This window comes from Mustela nivalis (genome assembly GCF_964662115.1).
Source record: "Mustela nivalis genome assembly, chromosome: X".
In the NCBI taxonomy this organism is placed as follows: Eukaryota; Metazoa; Chordata; class Mammalia; order Carnivora; family Mustelidae; genus Mustela; species Mustela nivalis.
Genome location: NC_139040.1, coordinates 64,632,054 through 64,645,610, shown reverse-complemented (window position 1 = coordinate 64,645,610; position 13,557 = coordinate 64,632,054). Strand labels below are relative to the sequence as shown.

Genomic DNA, 13,557 nt, shown 5'->3' with positions numbered 1-13,557 from the left:
AATTATGATACAAAGATTTCATGAGATTAAGTGACACTTAAGTGCCTGTGTATTTCAGAGCTTTGAATGAAATGTTGCCGAATGGCTTTCATTGAAGTTGTTCTAATAAAGGGTCCCATGATACAGTAACCAAATGAATGCCTCCAATGTGTATCTTTAATTACATTGGGCCTGTGTTCACTTAATTGACTAAAACTATTTGGTTCTCCTTATTGTTTTGTTCAGGCTTTAAAAAAAAATGTTATCCAACTACCAGTATTTTGTTTTACATAAATAATAAACCATGATAAGATGATATAAAAATAACCAGAATTCCATGTAACACAAAGGTGTGAAAAAAAGCTTCATTTGAGAACATTCGATTTCATTGTATAAATTTTATGTATATATACCTATTTATACAAAAGTATAACCTTACCAAATATTTGCTTTTTATCATAAAGTGATACATCTTCAACATTTATGTGCCTTGAAATATTTTTTCTCTTCTTCCTGTTTTGTGACAGAATTTCATTCAATTTAATGAAAAAAAATCCCATTTTCTGTAACTAATTTTTTTGTTTTAAATCAAGCCTATTCAATCAATATTTTTATGGACTCCATATAGCCAAATATATATTTATCTGCTGGATTACTTCCTGAGAAAACCTTCAAAAATGTTATTTTGCTACCGAAAGACTCCATAAAGGAGCTAGGGTTTTTGTTTTGATTTGTTTTGTTTTATTTTAATTTTATTTTTTCAGTGTCACAAGATTCATTGTTTATGCACCACACCCAGTGAAAGAAGCTGTTTTTACCTATGCTCCTATACATACAGCATAAGAGATTTTCTCAACTCAACCCACATTCAAGCATTAAAATTATTTTTTTCAGGGCTCCTGGGTGGCTCAGTCATTGGGCATCTGCCTTCCACTGGAGTTGTGATCCCAGGATCCTGGGATCAAGCCCTACATGGGGTTCCCTGCTCCACTGGAGGCCAGTTCTCCCTCTCCCATTCACCCTGTTTGTATTCCCTCTCCCTCTGTGTCTCTCTGTCAAAAAAAATAAATAAATAAAATCATTTAAAAAGTTATTTTTTCACTTTTCAAAAGAAAGAGGTCATCACAGTTTACCTTTGGTATTTTCTTCATTAGAACAAATATAATTTCACTGTGGAAAATTAAGAAAGTATGTATTACAATATATGCAAAAATAGTACCTGCCAAATTACTAACCAAAGATGAATAAAATTATAATGTGGCTAGAGAAATAGTCCTTTTTCATTCCATAGAAATTAAGTTACACTGTTAATATTGTCTCCTAAAGTAACTTGTTTGCCATTAACTATTACTGTATATCATCACTTCTAATGTCTGTATGCCATTCAATTACATAGATAGACTTTTATTTCCCTTACTAATCAAATGTTACTGAAGAGTTAGTTGGTGTTTTTAGTTGGCATTTTTTCCTCATTTAAATAAGTCTGGAATAATCCTCGAAGCCAAATGTAAGTTCACATCCAAAAATCGTTTCTCGCAATTCATTCTTAGAAATGGAACTGCAGTGTACTACAACATAATCATTTCTTTAAAAATTTCATGTACTATTTAATGTAGCCTCGTATAACCCACTACTAATTTATATTTCTATGAGACATGTAAGTACATGCATTTTTTCCTTCTGCATTCTCCTACCATGGATATTATAATACTTTTATATTCTAGGGTCATAAGCTGACAACCAGAGTTTTACTGTTATTGACAGTTTCAGCTGCTTTAGACATTGTATGATGTTTATTCGAACCTTAATTTTTTTCAAGCAAAGTAGAAACTTCAATTACTCTAAATTTCTCTACCTTATGGTAAGCACTTGTATTACTTTCCTATTGCTTCTGTAACAAATTACCACAAGCTTGCTAGTATTATTATTTTATAATTCTGGAGGTCAGAAGTCCAAAATTAGCCTCACTGGACAAAAGTCAAAGTCTCAACAAGGCTAATTCTATCTCAAGTCTCTGGGGGAAAAATCCATTTCCTTGCATTTTTCAGTTTCTAGAGGCTGTTTGTATATCTTGGCTCATGAACTTTTCCTCACATCACTTCAGTCTCTTGCTTCCTTTGTCACAACCCCTACCACTAATTCTGATCCTCCTGCCACCCTCCTATAAAGACTATTGTGATTACATTGGGTCCATCCGGATAATCCAGGATAATCTCTAATCTCCCTATCTCGGCATCCTTAATCCAATCATATCTGAAAAGTCCCTTTTGCCATGTAAAGTAACTAATTCATTAGTTTCAGAGATCATGACATGGACATATTTTAGAGACTATTATTTTGTCTACCACATCACCATGCATAATTTTTAAAAATATGTTTCCAATTTTTGTACATAAAGATAATATTGACCAAATTATTTCAGAGCTTTCATTTTATAGTTAACAATATGTATCGAATATCATTTGTTATTCTTTAATAGTCTTCTACTCCATCATTCCCAAATATTTTATACTGTTCCATTGAAAGGGGGACCCTAATTCTACTAACAATTAAAACTAAAGTATATGCTGTGAGAATTTAAGTTGACTTCAACTTTTACCTATTAAAATAAATGCTGTGTTCTGGTCAAGATGTGGAATTACATCTCTCTTTTCCCTTTGTTTCCCAAGTCCCATTGAAATGACACTAAAGATTTATAAAAGAAGTAAATTATAAGGGCACTGAATCATAAAAGGCAGCACAGATTCAGGTAAATCTCTCTTTTTTAAAAGATTTTATTTATTCATTTGACAGAGAGACAGATCACAAGTAGGCAGAGAGACAGGCAGAGAGAAAGAGGGAAGCAGGCTTCCTGCTGAGGAGAGAGCCGGATGCAGGACTTGATCCCAGGACCTTGAGATTATGACCTGAGCCGAAGGCAGAGGCTTTAACCCATTGAGCCACCCAGGTGCCCCATATTTGGGTAAATATCTTAAAGACATATGTATAGGAGAAGATTTCCATGGAGCAGGAGGTATTCTTTTCAGAGGAGACTCAAAGAGCCTCAAAGCTCAGAAAGACATTGTGTCTGTGCTTGAAGGACTGCAGTGGAACAGCTGCACCAGACTACACGTAACTTTGTCCTTTCTCTCCAAGCTGAAGACACTGGCAGCAGAGATAGCCTGAGAGTGTCTTAGAAGGTAATGCCTACTAAAAATTAGCACACAGACCTGAATTATAAAGCACATGTGAAAACTCACCACTGGGACGCCTGGGTGGCTCAGTTATTAAGCATCTGCCTTCAGCTCAGGTCATGATCTCAGGATCCTGGGATTGAGTCCCACATCAGGCTTCCTGCTCAGCGGGGAGCTTGCTTCTTCCTCTGCCTGCTGCTCCCCCTGCTTGTGCTCTCGCTCTCTCTCTCTGGCAAATAAATAAAATTCTGAAAAACAACTTATAGGAAAAAGAAAACTCACCACCATTAGATACTGAGTAGACCCAATAGATGGCAGAATTAAGGAAAAAAATGGGCAAATATTTAAAATTTTAAAATAAAACTGATTAAAATGTTTAAAGAGATGAAAAAGGGACTGGAATCCATAAAAAAAAGAAGAGCATCCTTATTTTGAAAAAAGTTTCTTTTTGAAAAAGTAAAAGTAAAAGTTTCTTTTTGAAAAAGAAACAATTAGAAATTCTAGAAACAAAAAAGTTACATATTGGAATAAAACCTTAATAGATAAGTTATATAGTTGTACAGACTCACAGCTGAACAGAAAATTAGAACATAGATAAGGTGGGGGCCACATTTGATTCATCTCTGTTCCCCAGAGTCTACTATAACAAGGCCAGCATATAGCAGGTGTTCATCAATTGCTTGTTAAACCAAACTGGGCAGGGACGCCTGGTGGCTCAGTTAGTTAAGCCTCTGCCTTCCTGTCAGGTCATGATCTCAGTGTCCTGGAATCAAGCCATGCATCAGGCTCCCAGCTTGATGCAGAGTCTGCTTCTCCCTTTCACTCTGTCCCCCTTCCCCCTGCCACACTTGTGTGCTCTCTCTCTCTCTCTCTCTTTCTCTCTCTCTCTCATAAATAAAATCTTTAAAAATATAAATACAAATAAACTAAACTGGGCAAGTGGCCTTTTAACAAGCCTGAGTTCCAAGGGCTCCTTCAGTGTAGATGAGTCTCAAAGGCCAGGACAGCTTTCGGTTTGGGCTGAACTGGGTCTGACTCCTTGTGGGTAGGTTTGTCAGTGAGGGCCATACAAACAAGAAGCTTGAGTGCTGCCATTGATCTCAAGGGCCAGTTTGTTCCTTGTCATAGCTGGTCTTTTACTTCTGTTCATTCAACATGTAAATGACTACTGTCCTTCCCTGTTAGGAACTATGAATATATCTATGCCATACTTGTGTGAGGAGACATGATATAAAGGGTTAGCAGTTGTGCCAAAGCTCCCTCTCCTTGCTTCTTCCATCCTAGGACTTGCAGTCCTCCCATCCCCTAATCCAGAGAAAGGAGAGCAGTCATGTGTGCAAGTAGTTCTCCATAGCTGGATCTCGGGGGGTCTCCCTCACTGTCTGGAATAATGAACATCTTCTAGAACAGCAGTCCTCTTTGCCAAAACCAAACCACACTGAGGCCATCCCAAAGCACCCTGTTGCCACCACTCTCAGTGGCAGAGAAGTTTCTCTGAGCTGTGGTCCAAGCAGGTTAAGCCTTGAGAACAGAGGGCAGCTTCAGAAACAATGACCACTCTTGTGTTTTCCCTTTCACCATGCTACTTCTCTTAAAGTATTTTGAGAAAAGTGGAGGTTCAGAGGACAGAGATCCTACCCTGGCCAGCCCATGCCAAACCAAGTGCTCTAAGGAGAAAGGCAGTTTGAAATCAAGCCACTCAGAAAGAAATTTTTTTAAAAAACAACACAATTTACAATCTCACCACAAAAGAATATAAGATAGCTAAGAGGGGAAAGATCTGTACTCTGAAAACTATAAAACACTGATGAAATGAATTAAAGATGACACAAACAAATGGAAAGATATTCTATGCTCACAGGTTGGAAGAATTAACATTGTTATAATGTCCACATTACCCAAAGCAATCTACAGATTCAATGCAATCCTATCAAAATACCAACAGCATTTTCACATAATATATCCTTTCATTATGTGAAATAATATATATTTTGTGAAATATATATTATTTCATGTAATAATCCTAAAATTTGTATGGGACCACAGAATATATACTATTTCACATAATAATTCTAAAATTTGTAGGGGGCCACAGAAGACCCTAAATAGCCAAAGTAATGCCAAGAAAGAAAAAAGTGGAGGTATCACAATTCTAAATTTCAAGGTATACAAAGCTGTAGTAATCAAAACAGTATGGTACTAACACAAAAACAGGCTATATAGGTCAATAGAATAAAGGACAAAATAGAGAACCCAGAAATGAACCCATGATTATATGGTCGATTAATCTATGACAAAGGAGACAAGAATATCAAATGGGGAGAAGACAGTCTCTTCAATGAATGATGCTAGGAACACTGGATAGCTACATGTAAAAGAATGAAACTGGACCACTTTCTAACACCATACAGAAAAATAATCTCAAAATGAATTTAAGACCTAAACATGAGACCTGAAACCATAAAAATCCTAGAAGAGAGCACAGGCAGTAATTTCTCTGACATTGGCCATAGAACATTTTTCTAGATATATCTCCTAAGGCAAGGGAAACAAAAGCATAAATAAATTATTGGGACTACATCAAAATTAAAAAAAAGTTTACAGTGAAGGAAACCATCAACTAAACAAAAGCAACCTACTGAATGGGAGAAGATACTTGCAATGATTTATCCAAGAAGGGGTTACTATCCAAAATATATGAAGAACTTATTAGCTCAACACTTACAGAAACAAACAGTCCAATTAAAAAGTGGGCAGAAGGGTGCCTGGGTGGCTCAGTGGGTTAAAGCCTCTGCTCAGGACATGATCCCAGGGTCCTGAGATCCATCCCCACATAGGGCTTTCTGCTTCGCAGGGAGCCTGCTTCCCCCTCCCCGCTCCCACGCCTGCCTCTTTGCCTACTTGAGCTCTCCGTTTCTCAAATAAATAAATAAATCTTTGAGAAAAAGTGGGCAGAGAATTTTCCATAGAAGACAGATGACCAACAGACACTTGAAAAGATGTTCAATATCACTCATCATCAGGGAGATATGAATCAAAATCACGATTACTTATCACCTTACAACAGTAAGAATGGCTAAAATCAAAGCGACAAGAAATAACAAGTGTCAGTGAGGATGTGGAGAAAAAGGAACCCTTGTGCACTGTTGGTAGAAATGTAAATTAGCATAACTGCTGTGGAAAACAATATGGAGTTTTGTCCAAAAAAAACCAGAAATAATGTATGATCTAATGATTTCACTACTGGGTATCTACCCAAAGAAAACAACACTAATTTGAAAAGACATATGCACTCCTATATTTATTGCAGCATTGTTTACAACAGCCAAGATATGGAAACACCCTAAGTGCACATCATTAGATGAAGGTGTAAAAAATATATGTATAATGAAATATTACACCACCATTAAAAGGAAGATATTGTGCCATTTAAGACAACATGGATGGACCTAGAGGGTATTATGCTAACTGAAATAAGTCATACTGAAAAGGGCAGATACTACTCACAAGTGGAATCTCAAAAAAATGAATAGACAAACAAAAAGCAGAATCACATCTATAAATACAGAAAACAAACTGATGGTTGCTAGAGGGGAAAGACTGAGGGGTTGGACAAATTGGATGAAGAAGTTACAAGCCTGCAGTTATGGAATGAGTAAGTCATGGGAGTAAAAGGCACAACCTAAGGAATATAGTCAATATTGCAATAGGGATGTAACATGACTGATGGTAGCTGCACTTGTGGAGAACATAGTATAATGTACAAACTTGTCAAATTACTAAGTTATATACCTGAAACTAGTGTAACATTACCATATCAAATACTCAAATAAAAATAAGAAATAAAATAAGAAATAAGGCTGCTCAGACATTAGGATTGAGTTCCCAACTCCCTCCCTAACCCAGCCTTTTCTTTTTTTTAAAGACTTTATTTATTTGAGAAATAGAGAGCAGAGAAAGGGAGCACAAGCACGGGGAGCAGCAAGGGAGAGGGAGAAGAAGGCTTCTTCCAGGATCATGACCTGAGGTGAAGGCAGACATTTAACCAACTGAGCCACCCAGGCACCCCTAACCCTGCCCTTTTATCAGAAAAGTAATCCTCACTGGGACTCCCTCCGTGTTATGTAAAGCAGGTGATTCCTAATAGTCACTGAAACCTGTTTAAAGAGATCACACAGAAGCCCCTAGAAAAGTGTCTTGTGGGTGGGTGTTTGCAAATAATATGTTATTAGTGCAGCTAAACGTTATAATTTATAACTACCTGGGGCTAACATTCACCTGAAATAATTGTTTAAAAAACCCAAATACTAGTATTTCTAAGAAATCTGTTTTCATTTGAACTCCGCTACCAAGGTGTTGACAAGTAGTCTTAAAAGCAGTGTAAAGAATCGACATATCACTAGACTAAGGTACAACTGGCCTGGGTTATAGTTCTGACATCTTCAAATAGTAAGTGTGTGACCCTGGGCTTCTCTATCAATTTCTTGAAAATAGTTTTAAGTAACTTGCCCAAGGTCACACACAGCCAGGAAGTGAGAGAGCCAGCATTGTCCAGATTCAGAGTTCATAATCATTCTGATATACCACCCCCTCCTTATCATATGCTTAGTGTATTCATATGAGGCCTAGAACAGAAATGTCCGAGAGAGCTAAGGCCCACTCTGATAATTCTTTTCCAGCTTTCTTTACAACTAACTTCAAACCCTGTCTGCAGAGAATTCCTTACGACATTGCCAGGTACTCACTGAGGGGGAAAAGAAACTAGAGTGAGAAATCTCACTGTCTGGAAATCCCCACTAGAAAGGAAGGAGGAGACTGGGGGTCCTTGTCTGAACTTAAAGGGTACTTACGGGCTGGTCTAGATTGCTGGTATCAGAGGGTTTAGGGGCAGCAATCCTACAGCTGAGAGAATTGCCTTGACATCCACATGCCAGTCCAGCTCAGCTTTTCCTTGAATTATAATGTTCATTTTGATGGCTTCAGTGTATATATGGAAACTGATGGAAAGAAGGCATGAAAAGTCTTCCCTAACCACCCATCTTCTCCAGAAGAGGACACTCCTGGGCCTTAGCCACTGAAGGTGAATATGTTCTCGTCATTTTTTTTTTCCAGGAAGGATCAAAGGATAATCTGAATGATATAGTATATATAGGATTATGAGCCCATATCTAACCAACACCAATTCTGCAAGCCCTAACTTGGCCAAAATTTCAATACTTGTGATATTGATGGCCCAAAGAGTCTGCAAATGTACTCAAGACTATACCATTTTCCAAATTAATTCACACAGATAAAAAGGATACTTGGTTCAGTGTTTAAAGGCTTAACAGTGATTATACATTAAATTAATTCATGCAGCATCATTTATAAGTCTTGTTTACCAGACACCCACTTCCATCACCATTTATCCTAGGGGATGCTAATTCTAATTTTGTCTGTGTAAAAAAGAGAGTACCCAGACCTCTAATGGCCTTCAGAGGAATGGCTATAGCCAAAGAGAGACTACAACCTTTCCCTCACCATAGGCATGTGCTCCGTTCAAGTCTCAGCTTTGTCACTCCTGGAAAACTACAAGTGGCGTCTTTCACCCAGGGGCTTTTTCCCACTTCTGTTTTTGCTTCCTGGGCTCCCCTTGGCAAAACATGAGCTCTGTCAGGTCATTGTTCTTTCAGGATTACAAAACACATTTCCAACATTTCTAGGGGCCCAGAAATGCTGATGTTTGAGTTTCTCTGAGTGGGTGAGTGGGAGATAAGCAGCAGATAAGGCTGGAAGCTTGCAGGAAGAGGGCAAATTGGGGGAAGACTCATAGGACAGAGTAGGGACATTAAAAGAAAATGCACTTTCTACACCTAGACAGCTCTGATGGAGCCTGAGTGATAGCACAAGTTAAGAGCCTGGAAAATTTCAGCCTCACTTTCATCCTCCTCCAGATGGCTGTTGTCTTGCCCCTTCCATCATGTCATGCAGCCCTTCCTTATATTTCTTGAGAATCAATAAATTCGAGTGAAGACATAGCACAAGGTGGAGGGGGCCTATGGTGTAATGTACTGGAAAGAGTGTGAACCATAGCCAAAGGCAGCCCTAGACTCCAGTCCCAGCATTCATCAACTGCCTATGTGACCTTGGGCATATTATTTAAACCTGTTTCCTACACTGTCAAATGAGGCTATAAAAATGCTTCTTGGAGAACTGGTGGAGAGATTAGAGCTAAAGGAGGTGAAGAACCCAGCACAGTACCTAGTACAAATTTAGTGCCAAAGAAGTTGGCAGCTTTATGCTATTGTAGGTCTGGACGCTATACCTTCTTCTTGGCAGGTGTCTCTCTATAGGTACTCCCAGATCCCTGGATCCTGGCGTTCTCCAGGATCCAGAAACTGCACCATCCAAAAAACCAGAGCAAGGAAAACTTGATATGTTAATCCACCTCCGCCTCTCTCCTATCCTACAAGCATGTACAGTTTAAGGGTTCAAGGAGACTAAAGAAAGAGAGGCTCTCAGCACGTAGGCAGGATCCTACTCAAATACTCTCCTACCTCACAACTCCACCCCCATCCCATTTTCCAGAACCCCTTTAGCTCTAGCTCTCTAGCTACGCATTTTCTCATTACTGAAAATCCTGCCTTTAGTGTTCAGTTTTTCCCGGAATGCTATGATAGGGAAGATCACTGAGACAAGGTGGGGGTTGTATCTCCCGGGCAACCGCGGAGTGCACATGCGCAGTGGCTTTCTCAAGCAGGCAGTTGTAATTTGACTTCTGCAGGCAGCGGGATTTGGGACCAACACTGTTCACCTCCCTTCTTCTCGTCCCCTCCCCCGGCAAAACGGTTGTGTCATTCTCTTCCCGAGGCTGACGAAAATGTGAGGAGAGTCTTCTTTCCTATGTTAGGAGGTGGCAGTTTGGGGGTAGCCCTTAGTGATTAAATGGATTAAAGGACAGAAAACTTATGGTTACTAGGGGGTGAGGAAACATAAAACCTATGTCACTGATAGGCACCCCCCCCCTGCATCATCGGTGACTTTCCATATAACATCCACTCCTGAGCCAAGGCCTCCTTTATAGAGATTGCTATTTGCAGGCTTTCTAGGGAAAGCTTAGGGAGAGCCCTGAGCAGGGTTAGAAGCTACGTGAAGGATCAGGATGAAGATAGCCAAAGTGCTCACCTTAACAGCTTAGGTGCAGAAATAAACTGCACTGGCAAAGGTTGCTCGGCAGAGCTCCAGGTGGATTGTTCGATTTGACCCAATATCCAAGACCAGCTGCCTTCAGGAGAACCACTGTTGATTCCTAAGACCCACTCTCGAGAATATGGGTCTTCCTTATCTCTGCCACAGGCTTCCCTCTCCCACTTCCCCCTTTAACTGAACATTGTCTTTGTGAATCCCACAAAAGGTGTTTTACATACTGATCCTGACTTCACAAACAATCTCTCCCTCCCCCACTCCAACCTTGGGTCCTGGAATAGAAGTAACTAAAAGACAACTTGTCCTCAGCCCTCCATACCACCTCAATATCCCCTATCACCACCTCGTCCAATCCCCCACTAATCCTTTGCGTGATACCTCCTCCCCCTCCCCTACCCCTTTTGTGCCCCATTGCCTTCTCCACTGTCCCCTCCCAGCACCTACCATTTAGCTGGAAGTTACTCCTGTGGCCTCTCCTAGCACTCTAAGCTTATCCTTATTATACATCTTGTCACAGCAATAAAACGATTACTGGTTTACTTCCATGGCCCCTCCCCCTTAAGGCCAGGGGGTTTAGCAGGGTCTTCTTCACCTTTATATTCTAAGCACAGAGCATGGCAGGTGCTTAATAAATATTTGTTGAATAAAAGATTGCTTAAGCATAGGGTCTAATTCATTATAATTTTATTTTTCACTACATTTTGGAACAGCAAAGCAAATACAGGTAAATGCCAGCTTTTTTTTTTCCTTACACAAGAAAAGACACAAAGAAGGCATCCACAGATAAGTGATTTTGTGTTTGTTTTTGTTTTGTGTGTTGTTACTATTGTTACTTAACTTGTGCACCACACCATTTTACTAAGTATTTCAAACAGTTAAAGAACAACTTTATATTCTCCACATCATAGAAAGATGTAAATATTACCAATACATTTTACACAACTATCTGAGCTTTTACATTAAAATAAGACAGGAATGGTAAATGAGCAATTTTACTTATAAACATTGATCATGAACCTAATTCAAGGGTACATTATAAGGAAGGAAGGAAGTACCATTAGGAACAGGACACAATAGCAAGCACAATGTGTACTTTCCACCCCAACCCCGACTGACTTCTGATTTGGGGCCCCAGTGCCCATTTTCCCAGGGCCTCTTTAACTGATGCCACACAACTAAAGTGATACATTTCCCCAGATTTCACATGGAGCCAAAAAAGAACATGGCAGTTGCCTCAGATCTGGCTCTGGCTTCCTCATCTTCAACAGCCTCCCTATATTGCTCTGGCCAGTCCTGCGGTTGCTTTCTGTAGAGCCTGGCCATATACTCCAAGGCTTTCATTTTGGTAGTTTCAAGGTGAGCACGAGGACCCCACAGAAGCTCATATTCAACTGGATTAGAGTAGGACAGTGGCCTGCATTCCAAGTAGCGCTGTCTCATAAGCTTGCAGGTGATGGCATGCTTTCTTCCTACATCCACACCAAATCTTCGAAGCATATTCCAGATGTTGGCCTCTTTGACACGGTTGCCCATCAGGAAGATCAAACCCAAAATTGGCATCACATATTCTTGAGGGGGTCTCCCCAGGCTGTCTAACATCATTTGCTCTTCTTCTGATTCCGGTTGCTGGACAAGGAGGTATATGTGCTCACTGGTATCAACCTCAATCAGAGAGAACCCATAGAACAGATCAAGGATTAGAGTAGCTCGACTGAGGATATTTGGGAACACTTCCTCAAATTCTTTGCCAGTGTGAGCCAGTAGCTCATCCTGATGTATAGGCAGCAACTCCTCAGTGACATTAATGGCCAACTGGACCAAATCATTGGCCTTATCATTCATAGTGTCCTCTGACCAGAATTCCAAGCCAGCAGCCTGTCTTCTTTCTTTGGCTTTGTCAGCTTCTAGGGCCTTGTTATATTCTTCAGGCCAGCTCCAGGGTTCTTCATCATGGGCCTCTGCCACAAACTTCAGGGCTTCCATCTTTGTGATTTCCCTGTGGGCTCTAGAGCCCCACAAGAACTCAAATTCAAGGGGATTAGTGCCATACACTGGCCAGTACTCCAAGAACCGCATGCGCACAAAGTCAGTAATGAGCAGGTTCCTTGTGTTCCCAAAAAGGTTGTTGATCCTCTGGGGATCACCCAACAAATCAACCTTTAACAGCAGGTCCCAAATGGATGCTTCTCTTGCCCGGTTACCATTCAGAAGGATGTGGCCTAGGACCAAGGCCAGAAGACCTGCCTTTGGCACATCCAGGGATTCTGCTATCCGATCAGTGGTCTGGAAACCCCGTTTGCTGATTAGGTTGTAAATGTCAGCCTGGGGATCAAGAACCCTCAGGTTCAACCCAAAGACCTGATCCAGGTGAGCTGAGGCTCGTCTGAGGATCTCAGGGAACTGATCTGAGTATTCTCTGAGGAACTCCAGCATCTCTGCCTGCTGGATAGAACCTTCGGTTTGGCTTTTCATTCGCATGAAATTCACCAAAGCAATCGACCTGTCTTCCAGAGGGTCGTGGACCCTGAGCGCCCCCAAACGTTGGGACTGCTCTTCGATTAGGACCTCGAGGTCGTTCGGGTCCTGCGCAGCCTGGGAAGCGCTGGCACCCTGAGGGCTGATTGGCGTATGAGAGCCCTGGAGAGCCTGGGGAACTAGCATGGAGGTCGGGGCCCCGGAGGCGTTACTAGCCTGCATCTCACCCTGGCAGTCGCTGTAATCTGCAGCGGTCTCTGCGCTGCCGCGGCGCGCATTCTGGCTTACCAGAGACATGGTTCCAGGAGCCAGGAGCAGGAACGGGGAAGTCAGCAATCTGTCAGAGAGAGGATGGTAGGAATGCTGGAGCCTCGGCCCAAGTCCTAAGCTGGAGACCCAGGATCGGGAGTGAGAGCTGGTGAGAGCAGTGATCTTTCCATACAAACAGCAAGGAGCAATGACCGCGACCTTCTCAGTGCTTAGCTTTGCCGCAGCCTACGCAGGCGCAGTCTGCTTCTGCGGCATGGTGGCCACGCCCCGCTTCCAGCCCCTCCCTCCCCCTCCTCCAGCGCACTACCTCTGCCAGCAAGGCTAGGCTGAAATGGTTACTGTTGAATTCAAACTTGTTAGGGCAGAGAATTCAAAAAAGGGGGTGAGGCACCTGGGTGGTTCAGTGGGTTAAGCCTCTACCTTCGGCTCAGGTCATGATCCTAAAGTCTTGGGATCGGGCTCTCTGCTCAGCAGG

General features: G+C 41.2%; 1 protein-coding gene across 1 annotated transcript; it reads right to left on the bottom strand.

Moving 5' to 3' along the window:
• Positions 1-11,004: 11,004 nt before the first annotated feature.
• On the bottom strand, positions 11,005-13,331 carry MAGEE2 (MAGE family member E2). Its single transcript, XM_082717767.1, has one exon. The coding sequence runs from the start codon at positions 13,107-13,109 to the stop codon at positions 11,538-11,540; it is 1,572 nt and encodes a 523-aa protein (XP_082573893.1). The 5' UTR covers positions 13,110-13,331; the 3' UTR covers positions 11,005-11,537.
• Positions 13,332-13,557: the final 226 nt, after the last annotated feature.